The following is a 13,567-nucleotide window of genomic DNA, read 5'->3' as shown; positions in this document are numbered from 1 at the left end:
GAAATCAAAAGACGTAAATAAACAAATATATAACTGAAAACGACTTAAGATGTGAAAGGTGGTGTTGAAGGATTTCCTGCAGCCTTTACAAAAGTAATCTTGCGACTCTTATACCACACAAATCTCTCATTCCACAAGAATCAGTCGGAAAGATTTGTAGCATCTGTACACACACGGAAGAAAGCTTGAATGTTACGCAGGAGGATTTGAAAAAGAAAATTCCAAACTCTCAATTTTGAGAAATGCAACGATGCATTATTGTTTTCACAAAACACTCCTTTGCTTGTGGAAATACATGACAGCTGTTTAGCAAGGGGTTTGACCCTTTCTGTGTCTTTATCCTGAAGGGAATAGTTTTTTTGTGTTTTTTTTTTCTTTTAGTGCAGGCGAAAAGGCCTCACAGATTGCAATTACCTTCTCCCTTTTTTAAAATGCAGAAGTTACATAAACCAGTTTCTCAAGCCTCTTCCTCATTTCTGACCATAATGAAGTGAGTAATGATCTGCAGTCTGTTTACTTCTGAAGTGTGGTGGGGAAACACAAATATTTTTATTAAAATTGGTCTTGTTCACATGTTTTTGCCACTTTACAAAGTCCAACAAATGCAAAACACCGGCATATAGACTCTTTTCTCAGTTTGTGTGCAGTTTCAAAGCTGTGGAAAAGGACATTTTCAGGATTCCACCAACCCTGAAGTACTCATCAAAGCTTCCTTATGTCCGTCATTATCTTGATTTCCCTCAGTGAACTTTGTCCTTTCGGAGAGGAGGGGAGTGGCCAAACAGGTTTATTGCTGCCCCGTGAGCAAGTTTCTAGGCAGACAATTTGCATGTCAAAACTGGAATCCACACCCTGCTCCTGCAGACTGCTTGTCATGTTTAGACACCTCTTAGGCTTTGTGTCTCCCTGCAGCCAGACGGTCGCTTCTCCAAATACTGAACATACGCCCAAATAAAAAGGGATTTACTGAGGAGCAGACGAGGACTTTCACAAAGTTCACAATCTAAATGTAAGTCACTGTTGTCGAGTGTAAGGTGATGTTGTGTCTGGCTCACTGAGCTTTTGAAGCCGCTGAGAAGCGAGAAGCAGCATCTCTGTGACACTTTCAAAAGGAGAATCTGAACTCTGAGAGGTTTGTGATTAAGTCGTTGACTAAGTAGGCTGTTTGTAAGGTTAGGATGTGGTGTGTAGCTGATATAAATATGAATATGCTGCGGCAAAAGCTGCTCAGTCTTTTATAGTTAGAGATTTGGTGTAAATGTAGCACGGCTGTGAGCAAAGAGTCTCCTATATCTGAGCTCAGAATGGAAATACTTGAAAAGGCGTATTAGCAGAGCCTCTGAAACAGTCTGTGAAAACAAAAACAGCCTGAAAACAAAAAGCAACTTTCTCTGATTTGTCTGTAGTGCGAGCTACATGCTCCACATAACACGAACAGTGAAAGTAAACTTTCTTATTTCCTCGTACAGGTTGATAGCCTAACAGGAAACTTGATTTTCCGCTCTCAACAACAGACATGTCGGAGAACAATAACAATTATTTCGACTAATATGTCTTTCTCAAAGTGAAAAGCTTAAATGTTTGAATGGTTTCTGTTTGCTGACTGCTGTTTGTTTGCTCTCATCCAGTGAGGTATGAGGGGATTTACAATAGTGTCCTCAGATGTGAAAATACTTTGACGAAGGTCTTTTAATAAAAATAATAATAAAAAAAACGGGACTGCACAAAGCAGTAATTTAATTCTCGTTTCCTGGCCATGAATAATGCAGCATAAGAGTAGAAACAAGTGCTCTATTTGGTTGTAGAACTATAAAGCAGCAATTGAGTTTATACTGCATTGCCCAAAGAAAGTTTGGGCCTTTCACAGAATATGTCAACTTACTAAGAGAAATGGTTATTCGAAAACTCCTGACAATGCTATTATTTTTAACAAAAGCTGCCTACTCCTCAACAATCGGCTATTGGTTTTCATTTCACCTTGACTTTAGTTTCAAAAGCGCACAACACGTGTAATTACAGTCACTGCAGGCCAGTCACCTTGCTATGAACAGGTTCAGTGTTCAGTGAGTCAGATTTCATGATGTGACTTGTTGGAGAGGACAACAGAAACAGCAGGTGTAATGACTTATAAATTCCTGTTTACACTGTTCTTGATGTTAAAAGGAACGAAAGGAATTGATGTGCTTTCCAACTCTTTAAAATGAATCTAATCAAGGACTTACTGATTAATTATGCATCAGGTCCAGAATAATTTTGATTTATTTGGTGCCATTTCAGTAGTTGATTACAACTTTTATTATATTGAATATTGTGTAGATTGACGTACGTAAACATGAGGGACTATATCACCTTTCCCTGTCCTTAGTGACACACTAGATATACACTCTGACGTTCACAGCTTATGATTCAGCACTGTCAGTTATTCATTAATCCCCAAAGTATTTCAGTTTTCTTTCCAGGGAACTCAGCCATGCTGCAGCTCTAAAAACATCACAAATCATCAGGAACATGATTCACTGTTTAATTAATTGCTCCCGCACAGCGTTCAGCAAAAGTGAAGTTTGTTTTACGCGGTAAAGTTGTGTTTCTACACATTTGAACACCTGCTTTCTTTCAAATTCAAACGTTGCAGTTTGAAAACTGGAAGCTATGGTATGAACTAGGTAAATATGGGTCAGGCATAACATTAAAACCACTGACGGGTGAAGTGAATAACATTCGTGTTTGTGTAGATGATACTTAGAGACTAGATACCAAACTGATCAAGTATCTGTGGGATGCACTGTCAAAATGCCTGATCAGTGTATAATGCTGTAATGCTACACCTTTTTATAGCAGGTTAATAATATGAGCTCTCCATGTGCTGCATTAGTTAGAGGAAGTACCTGACATTATTAAATTCACAAAGAGTCAACATTGTCTTCCCTGTCACAATGTTTGTTGTCTGATCCTGTTACAATATTGATTTCCATTATCTCTGACAGGCGTCACTGAAACAGCTGGAGCGATGGAGTCGCCGGAGTTTTCCATGCTGTCCTCCTTGAGGGGAGAGTTTAAATCAGAGGACTACATTCAGCCTCACTATAAGGAGTCGTATCGAGTGGCGATTGATCACCTGGTGACTGGCGGCAGAGACGGTTACCAGGAGTTCCTTAAGGAAGAGCGTATCGGGAGCTTCCTCTCAGAGGATGAGCTTCTCTTCATCACGACCAACGCACAGCAGCCGGCGCCACAAAACGCCACGGAAGAAATCAATGATCCACCAGATAACCAGTCGTCGTCAGGGACATACTGGCCCACGCACTCGGACGTGCAGACGCCAGATCTAGACTTGGGATGGCCAGAGGTCATGCATGAAATGCTACAGACAAATGTAGATCTACTCTTTCACCCGCCAAGACTAAACAGCCCAACCATTAAAGAGGTGATCCGGAAGCATATTCAGGATTCAAGACAGGTAATCAAAAGACATACAGTATGTCTCTAACTTACTCAAACTGATAACCCTTTTCTCCCATTGCTCCTCTTTGAACAGATCTCTTACAAACACTCAAATATTAAATCATATATAATTTAAATGACATATTCTGTTCGAATACTTGGGCTTTCCTGTCACCCTCTCTCAACTTGTGTGTTTATGGTATGTTTTGTAGTACCCAAACAAACTAGCCAACAGTTTCCAAAGCGCAAAGGGAAAGCTCGTCTAATCTTTTGCCAGATCGAGTAAACATTACAAAAAACCTGAATATCAGAGAGAACAAACTTGTCCAGAAGTTGGTAAAAGGGAATGTTTTGTGCAACGGAACGTTGTCAGCATTTCGCAAGCACCTTTCCCTTCAAGGCAGTTCCATGTACATGTTGTTCTCGGTTTACAGTGCCAAGGAGTGTCTGCTTGGGGTGGATGAGCTCAAGATCTGGTTCTACAACTCGCCATAATGGGAAGACTGTGTGCGTGTGTGTGGGAACCATTTAGCACTGCACTGGAGTCATAAACATCCTGGCTCACACCTGGCTCTTGATTCCCAAACTGTGTCATCAACTAGTTGTGCAAAGTTGTGGTAATTGGACAATTTAGATTACACTGCTCTTATTTGAGCCAATTGAGGCAGCACATAAACCAAAGAGTTTATGAAACCCTGTGCTTTGTTCCAAGTGTTAACTCAGTGTAAAATAGGCCAAAGTGAATACAGGTAGATGCTACTTTGAAGTGTTCGTATTTATTTGCCGGCATGCTGTTTTGAATGTTTGATGCTTTATTAAGAATGATGAAGCCTTCTTACGATTCATTCAGACGTACCGGTGTAAATCCTAAACAGCGAATTAAAAGAGGGAAGCAACTCGCAATATATTCACACACGGCTTCATTACACCCCACTGGAGCACACTGTCACGCTGATATTTCTTGATTTTTCACACTGGACATCATCATGAATCATTTTCACTGCAGTTTGAAGTGAAATTGAAGATCAGAGAAAACCACTTGGTTCGCCAAGCCTCATAAAAATGTCCTGGGAGTAATATATATGTATTTAGACTCATATAGGTTCTCTGTAACTGCTTTCACCGCCTGCTTGCTTTTTTTTTCTATTGGCATCACTCATTTGTCAGTTGTCTAGATGTCGGACCCTAAATTATACTCCCTTTGGCACATTGAATCTTGACTGGTCCTTATTTTCTCCCACAGGTCATTGCCATTGTGATGGACACGTTCACTGATGTAGACATTTTCAAAGAAATTGTCGATGCGTCCATAAGAGGAGTCGCAGTCTACGTGCTCCTGGATCATTTTCATTGGAAGAGTTTCCTCTCAATGGCTGAAAATCAGGATGTAAAGCTTCAACAGCTCAGAGTGAGTTTCACATTTAAATTGTGGTTTTATATGTCCTTCTCACTGGTAGGCTATGCGCAAATATAATATTAATGCTCATGCTTTAAATGGTCAATATTTTAAGGAAAAGTGCTTTTGCCTGTTTTGGTCATTGACATTGACTTAAAGCTACAAATGTAATTTTTCATTCACTTTTGATTCTTATTCACATTAGGACCTCACTGGAAGTTGGCTGAAGTCGTTGTTTCTCTTGTTTACTGGGTGGAGTAAGCAAGAGGAACAGCGAACAACTAATCATTAAAGGATTACAAGGAATCAAACACACCCTTAAAATTCTCATTAAGTGCACGTCACATGCCACAACAGCTCAAAGACTGAGTGATCGGTCCAGCGTGTCTGTTCTACTCAGATGTATATTTGATGGCCAACTGTAGAATGTAACAGTGAGTCTTTTTTGATATTTTGTGTTTCTGATCACAGAACATGAGGGTGCGCACCGTGAAGGGTCAGGATTACCTCTGTCGATCAGGAGCCAGATTTCATGGCGCAATGAAGCAGAAGTTTCTTTTAGTCGACTGCCACACTACCTTTTATGGCTCATACAGGTAAATAGGACTGCAGTACAATGAGAGCTCTGGTGGAGACCGATACATGCTTTCATAAAGCGAATGACTACATTTGCTGTCACAAAATAACCGCTGTCATCATTTATTGATGAATTGAAGTGGACTGTGACTAAACTTTGTTTATGAATGTGGGAAAAAATGTGACAGTACTTAGAGGAAGGAAAAAAAAAATGTTTGAGTCCAACCCTTGTTTACAAAAAGATTTCTTTTGCTTTGTGAGTTGCCTCGGCAAGCATTCCACGTTAAACAAATAAATATTCAGGCTTTGATTTTTGTTTTTACAGCTTCACTTGGTCGTCTGAGAAAATCGACCTGAGCATGGTGCAGGTCATCACTGGCCATTTGGTGAAGTCCTACGATGAGGAGTTTCGAACACTCTACGCTCGGTCAACTGTACCAGCGGAAGTGTGTCCACCGGAGGGCTTATTTCAACGAAACGGGTCATACAGGCAACAGATTTTGCCACAGTGTCATTCTGGCCCCAAAATTGAGCGAAGCAATCAACTGAGACACACTTTAGACGCAGTTTATCGCAGGACCTGGGAGAAGAAACCTGACACGAGGGACGTTGACGAGAGGCTCTATGGAAAGGAAAATAACACGCTCATGCCCTTGTTTGAGGATAGCGTTGGTGTAAAGAATCATATGTCCCAAATGCAGTCTGCAGAGGCGATGAACTTCTGGAAAAGGCACAGCTATGCTGGGGAGAAACAAGATGGGTTAAACCCGCAGAACATGTGGCCTGCAGGGAGCAATTACAATATCTCTAGAGATACAGGGAATGTAACAAACAGTTATTTACAACCACCACAGCTACACAGAGGTCAAAACATGCGTCAGTCTTACAATGGCGTTGACAAACAGCAGAACATCCCGACACTGGAGAATACGTCCAAGTCGTTCATGCGCACATGGAGGATTGACTCTTACCTCAAAAACCCTGACGTCCCATTCGGGGACTCTTGTGACTATTTAGACCAGTTTGAACCGATGGATAAATCTAGCGCGTTCATGCAGGGAAGGATGAGGTCTTCTCTTGTTTTCAGGCCCACCATGCAAGAGCACATGGAGCCAAACAGACACATGAACAATCCTTCTGTTGGTGTTGGCCCCAACACTCCTATGCACTACTCATTAATGCAGCGCCACCCAGCGGCTGATAATAGATTACATAATGATGACCTAATGTTAAAGAAACAGGGTATGCGCATTTCGGATGACTTCGTCAGCAATGCAGGCTATGGTCCCAGTAGAAACACTTACCACTCCACATATGCCAGCTTAGGCAGACGTAAAGGTGCACAAGTGATCACAAACCTTGGCATCTCTGACGACAATTGGTACAAAAGGCACAGTGTGGCGGATCCAAGATCAAACACTGATTACATAGATGAATCGAGTCTCGGGTACGGAAGGTTTGCCAGAATGGAAGCAAATAGAAGCACAGCAGAACTCAATGCACAGAATGGAGGGTATGTGTCTAAGCTGAAAGATGATCAGAGATCTATTTCCCAGTATGACTTCAAGAGTGTCACAGACACAAAGAGCCCAAGCATTACCATTTGGCAGGAGCCACCATCGAGGACTGTGTCAGTGGCAGACCTGGAACTGAACGGCAAGGATTTGACAGACCACTCCAGCAGCATGGGGTCCCAACATTTTCTAAAGAAGAGTTCTTCCAAAATAAAATCCTTACTGAACATGCCACAGAAAAAAGAGGATTTCATCAGTACCATGAAAACGCCCAGTCTCAGGTCATGTGAAAGCACGGATACCATAACGGCAGAGGACGAGGACAAATCACCATACGGAGGACAAAAGCCTCTTCAAACCGCTACAAACCCTGTCACGTCCTTATCAGAGCGCCTCAGGAACGGGCCAGAAGATGACGTCAAATCTTTAACGGAGGAACATCAGTCGCAAAGCTTTCTCCCCAAGGTCAAAACACCGAAGAAACCCAGCGTATTTGTGAAAAGGGCCACCTCGAGCAAAGATCGAGGAGCCGATTCTTGTCTGCATAGTAGGTTTGATGCCTTCTGCTCACTTGAAAAGAGGAACTCTGTACGCTCGAGTAACAGCTCTGGAAGCACTCACTCTCAGGAGAAAAGCAGAAGCCTCCCTAAAGGTGAGGAAGTGTCTGAACACAGTTTCAGCAGGACTTCAAGAGGACATCATGAAAATAAATTAGAGCGATTCATTCAAAGGATGGGGAACCTCATTAACAAGCACAAGTAGGGATGGCTGCTGTAGCACACCACAGGTCACATATCACTAAGGCACACTTGAATGACAAAGTTTATGTGAAGCTATGTTTACTTTGAAAAATGTTTTTGAGCAAGCAGAGTTTACATAGCCCCGACCATTTGCACTGACAAATGCAACTTAGGAAAGTGTATTTCATATAAACACATGCTGCCAATGTTTGTTTTGTAATTTTAAAGGACTATACTGTCAAGCTGCTTCCGTGTCTGTCCTCCAGTGGCATCAACCTTCTCCATACTTGAGATCAATCAATATATCGGCCGGCCGATATATCGAGCCGATATTTGCATTTTTTTATTATTATTTTTTTTTTTACTGGTATTGGTATTGGCCAGCATGCGGGTGCTTTATATATTTTGTTTTTCCCTGGCAAGATTTACAGACAGGCGCATCCACAGGCAGCCCTATGCTGCTGGAGAGGCTGTGGACCCCTGCAGCCCATACATTGCTGGAAAATGCTTGTACTCATAGGCCTGTCAAGTACCCCTAAAAATAAGTGCTTTATCACTCAGCACCAACACATTACAGTCATTAGTAACAGCCCTAATTTTTACTGTTGTTATTATTCAGTTGGAATTTACTAGCTGACCCTGTGTTAAATATTCTTCGAGTTCAATAAATATTTTTTGTAAATTGACACTTATAACATTTGTTATCAGTGTATCATTTTTTATTATTTATATTATAAAAATGGTATCGGCCCTTATAAATCCATATCAGTTGATCTCTACTCCATACATTCAAATCCTGTCAGCTATGTTTATGTTTACAGAAAGCTGAACTAGTGTTTTTAGTACACACCTGCAGCTACAGCTCTTATACATATGACATGTTGAAACAAAGTTAGTGCAGTCGAAGTTTTGTTCCACTGGATGGAAAATCAAAGTAAAGGCATTGCAAATGCTGTTGCCATGCAAGGTTTCATCTTTACATATCTTAAAAAAAATGGTGCGCCACATCCTCGTCACGGATGTCGGACAGGTTTTGTGAATACTGCAGGGTTTGCAATAATGTTGTTTACATAATAAATATCAAAAACAATTTGAGCATGTTTTATTGAGTTTCAGCGGAGAGACTTTCTTCTTCAAAAGACATCATCTAAAGGTTTGATGTGGCTATTGTGCCTTAAGGTAGGCTTCACTGCGCCCCCGGCAGCTGCTCGAGGATTATTCAAGAATTTCAACCTGGCAGGGGATTCACTTAACGCAAAGATGTTCATTTGTTACTGAAATATTTTTCCTATTACACAGTGGTGACAAACATAATCACTGTCTGCGGTAAGTTCTTTTAATTGAATGTGCCCCACTGAGATGTGGTTAAGCTTGATGGTGGAAAGATTGAGTCTGCCTCAATAAAATGCTGAGAGTTGCAAAATGTGATCAAGGAAAATGTTGAGGGTAGTTGTCACAAGAGGATAATTTATGGCAATATTTTTTTAAATGAAACCAAGCAAATTATACTCATGTTCTTTGAGACTTGATAGTTATATTGATAAGCATGATGAATCTGTATTATCTTGGTTTGAAAGTTACCTGACTAATAGGACATAGACTGTCTTCTTCAATGGCAGCTATTCTGATAAAAAAACAGAAACAACGAGACAATGAAATACTGGAGCTGTGGCATGCGGACTGCCCCAGGGAAGTTGTCTTGGTCCTTTACTTTTTACCATTTTCACTAATTATCTGCCGTTGTTCCCAAATAAGGCAAATATCGTTATGTGCTCAGATGATTCAACAATATACACATCTGCATTCACAGCCAAAGAGTTAAACCTGGTTCTAAATGAAGAACTGAAATGAGTAGCTGAATGGGTAAAAACAAACAAAATGGTTTTTGAATGTAAGTAACACCAGCTGTGAAATATTAGGCTCAAATCAGATTGATCTTAGCATAAATGATGCATGTATTACCCAAGATCAGGAGACCAAGCTTCTGGGTATGATCATTGATAATAAATTATCATGGAAAAAACACATAAATGATATTTATACTAGAATGGGGGAGGGGTACATCAATTTTCAGAAGATGTTCACAGTTTTAAACCTTGATTATTTCCCAGCAGTTTTGTCTAATATTACATCGAAACATTTAAAAGTGTGACTGCAATTTATACATTTGTTTTAAATAAAAGTAACGTCAATGCATTTTTAAGACCTTTCAAAATCGTATTCAAGACATTTTATGAGAATTTTAGACATTTTAAGGCCTTAAATCAAATTATTGGATTTTAGACTTTTTAAGACCCCCGTGGATACCTTGTACAAATGGTACAAAACAGAGCAGCACATAAAGTACCTCATTGCAATTACAGCACATTATTATTACCATGCATAAAAATATGAATTGGTTATTTGTTAAAGATAGATTACTGCAATCCTTACTTCTATTCAACAGAAATTGCATTGCTAGAAAGGCTCAATTCTTTTTATGTTAAGAAACTCCGTTATTATTCTGTTTCATTGTGTTCCTTTATGCTCATGGTCGAACCCTAGGAAGAGTAGCTTTAGCAAGGCGGCAGCTAATGTGGATCCTAATCAAACAAACAAACAGCAGGAAATAACCTCAAATAGCTGTATTATTGCTAAAGTATTTCGTTGTAATTAGTTTCTTGGTATAACACTGCATATGTGGTCAAAAAGAGTCGATCATCCAATTATTCCAAATCAACATTTATCAAGTAATGAGACAAATATTGACATATGACTGAAGTGAAACTACACACAAAATAAAATCCTCAGTATAAATACATAATAAATCTGTTATATATAGTTAATAGATTTTCACTTTGTGTCCCACATGGCCAACGCATCATCCTATGTACTTTCTCTCTGTAACTTGAGAGTCTCTCTCTGTTTCATATTCATCATCACGTTATTGAGGCTAAAAAAAACCTTGAGGGTTTTTCAATAATCTCGTATTTCCAGGCTTGCATTCTTCACATTTCTCAAGAGAGTTCACATGTAATGTAATGGAAGAGGTTTTGGTGTCTATTCATTAGAATGAAAACAAACAGATGTTTGTCTTGGTCTTGGTATTTTTAGTCTGCAGCTGTTGATATATAGAACGGCATACTTAGAGTTAGTGCAAAAAATAAAAAAATAAATAAAAACAAAAGAATATATCGCACATGGATAAAGAAATATATCATTGTAAAGTCTAGGTTAGAATCTAAGCAGCATCCAGATGCACTCCAGCTGCAAACTTCACATACTTAATTAGCATAGCAAATATCACCTACCACTGTATGCACGGGAAACCTAGATGTTACTAACTTCGTGTGGCACGGATAACGAAGGTCATGTGAAAATCTAACAGCTAAAGCCTCAATAAACAGTCAAAGAAGATTTTATCATGGACGTTTGAATGATAAAAACAACGGGTCATGTAGACGGTCACCTCTGAGGAGGACGCGGAGCATATGCCAGTTAACTGCTGCACCATCAAAGTGGTATAATAAGTGAGAAATACAAATTAAAAAAAACTCCCTCACCACCACTGCATTGACCTGGCCTCTTAAAATTCTGGCGTTGGCGAAATTTTAGTAAGCCAAGAGTTAACTATACTCTTTGTAGAGTTAAATGTATTATATATAACTCTCTGTGAATAAATAGTTGGTGTTATGGATGGAGTGTTGGTCAATAAACTCTGTAAGTGTCAGTGCAACACATTACACATTTAACCCTTCTACCTAAGGTGTTAATTTATTAGGCCTGTCCATTTGTTATACCCACACCTGGACAGTCATCCTGAGAAATATCTGCTGATTTTTACAGATGAGAAACTTTTGTTTGGCGAGTAAGTGATTTGTTTAGCATATAATGTTATGTTTGATGATTGACTGTTTTTGGATGTGTATTGGAACACCAAGCTAATGTTAACACCTGGTTTCTTCGGCCATGCTAAAGTCAGCAAATGCTAATTCATGGACAATTACATGGTTTACATATTATGTAGGCTATTACAGTTGTTACAGCTGATGATGACTTTGATCAAGATGTTCATGTAAATATAGTGGATGAGTCCGGATTTGCATTAAAGACCGCCCACACTCAACCGGGGTGCTCCTACGTAAGCAGCGTTTTGCCTCATTTATTAACTGACGTCAGGGTGGAGATAAATAAATAATAACTTATGCGTGTGTGCCAAGTCATGACGCACATACATAAACGGAGCTGTTATTGGTTCTGGAGCAAAAGTGAGATGGGTTAGAGACAATAGAGAATAGAAATATTCTACTGGGCCCCAGATGATGTCGGGGTTTATTTGCATACAGAGCGCAAAACTGAGATGGGATCTGGGGAAGCATTTGGAAACATGCCGCGTCTGACAACACCTAAAGATGGTCACTTGCGATCCAACAGTCCAGTTCAGATCAGGTCTGAAGAGGCCCTAGGGAACCCATGACGTTATGGAGGTCACGACCGAGCGAGAACTCTGTCAGGCACAGAGAGATAGTGCCTATTATTATAGTATAAAAATACTATAAGGGCCACGGATGGCTTCCACTGGATTGGCTAGGGGCTACACCATAAGCATGAGGAGGCTGAGACCTCCACCTGCAGTCACACTGAAAGGAGGAGGTTGGACCTTCCAGACCAACCTCTTATTAGTGAGAAACAGCTGCTATCTAAAAGCTCCTGCTGGCAATTTGATTACGTCATGATGACACCATCGAGAACGAGAACAAATAGCCACGCTCCTTGTGGCTATGTTTTAGGTGATTTTAGAGGTTCCTTTGAAACCAGCCAATGTTATCTGAACTGAACACAGCACTATGAGGTCATGACCATAAACTGTTTGAGATATGGGAGGAGATTACATACATATATACGGTATAGACCAGATGTTAATATGATGACGAGGAGCGATCACAAATTTTCCATTTATTGTTTCGTTGTTATTTTTTGTTGTTAACTGAAATACTGTCTGCCGTAACTACGCTAAAACAACAACATGGACAAACTTATCTGACTGCCCTCCAGAAACGTAACTTAAGAAGTAACTTATGGTATGACTTCATCAAAAAACAAAGCATAAATTAATGTTACCTGACACAAAATATGAACCACAACATCAGGTTTCGGTGCCTGGATCCCAGTTGTTTCTTCGTAATGCAGCGACCCATTTACTTCTCTTTTCTTTGGAAGTTGGAGATATCTATAAAAATATATCTCTGACAGCTTTTCAGATCTGCTGGTACAGTCAATCGCACAACATCTCTTCACCTTTTTAATTTTGAAATTTAGACACTATTAAAGGCTTCGATTCAAACTAATGCGGCTAATCTCCATGTTCAGCTGTCACTTTTTGCCGTAACTATGGAGACGTCCGCTTACTGTGACGTCACGTGCAGACCCTCTATAATGAATGAATGAATGAATTCAGTCATTTATTTTCACAAATTTCAAGAATATGAAAGAGTTAAAATAATATCCGTAAGCCACAACTATTGGCTTTGAAAGTAGTTAATGTTTGAAAATATTTGTTTATTTAAAACATATTTTAACTGTCTTCATTTCAGTTACCACTCCACTTAATATTGATGCTCTCCGCTTGAGGGCTATATTTGAAACCTCTGACTTGTATTCAAAGTGAAAATAATTTATTAATACAAACGCACTCTGTTATACATCAATAGGAACAAATACCACCTAATTCAAAAGCTACACTGAACAATGTGCTGTAGGAGAGTCTCCATCACACTGGTGTCCACTGTGTTGGAGCCCTGGAAGGGAGAGTGGGTGTGATGTGACCTTCCCGAGATGATTAAAAAAAAATTATTTTAATATTTGAAGTCGTTGAGAGTTTTGGGGTAACCTCTTTCTGGATTTTTTTTTGTTCCTGCTCC

General features: G+C 39.8%; 1 protein-coding gene across 1 annotated transcript; it reads left to right on the top strand.

The window, feature by feature from the left end:
• Positions 1-854: 854 nt before the first annotated feature.
• Positions 855-8,757, top strand: fam83b (family with sequence similarity 83 member B). Its single transcript, XM_047603909.1, has 5 exons — positions 855-1,009; positions 2,985-3,457; positions 4,685-4,849; positions 5,309-5,433; positions 5,739-8,757. Exons 2-5 carry the CDS (start codon positions 3,008-3,010, stop codon positions 7,687-7,689), a joined length of 2,691 nt encoding a protein of 896 aa, XP_047459865.1. The 5' UTR covers positions 855-1,009; positions 2,985-3,007; the 3' UTR covers positions 7,690-8,757.
• The last annotated feature ends 4,810 nt before the right edge of the window (positions 8,758-13,567 follow it).

The sequence above is a fragment of the Mugil cephalus genome, chromosome 13, assembly GCF_022458985.1.
Source record: "Mugil cephalus isolate CIBA_MC_2020 chromosome 13, CIBA_Mcephalus_1.1, whole genome shotgun sequence".
Classification (NCBI taxonomy): domain Eukaryota; kingdom Metazoa; phylum Chordata; class Actinopteri; order Mugiliformes; family Mugilidae; genus Mugil; species Mugil cephalus.
Note: the sequence above shows the minus strand (reverse complement) of the source record. Positions and strands in the feature narration are given on the sequence as shown.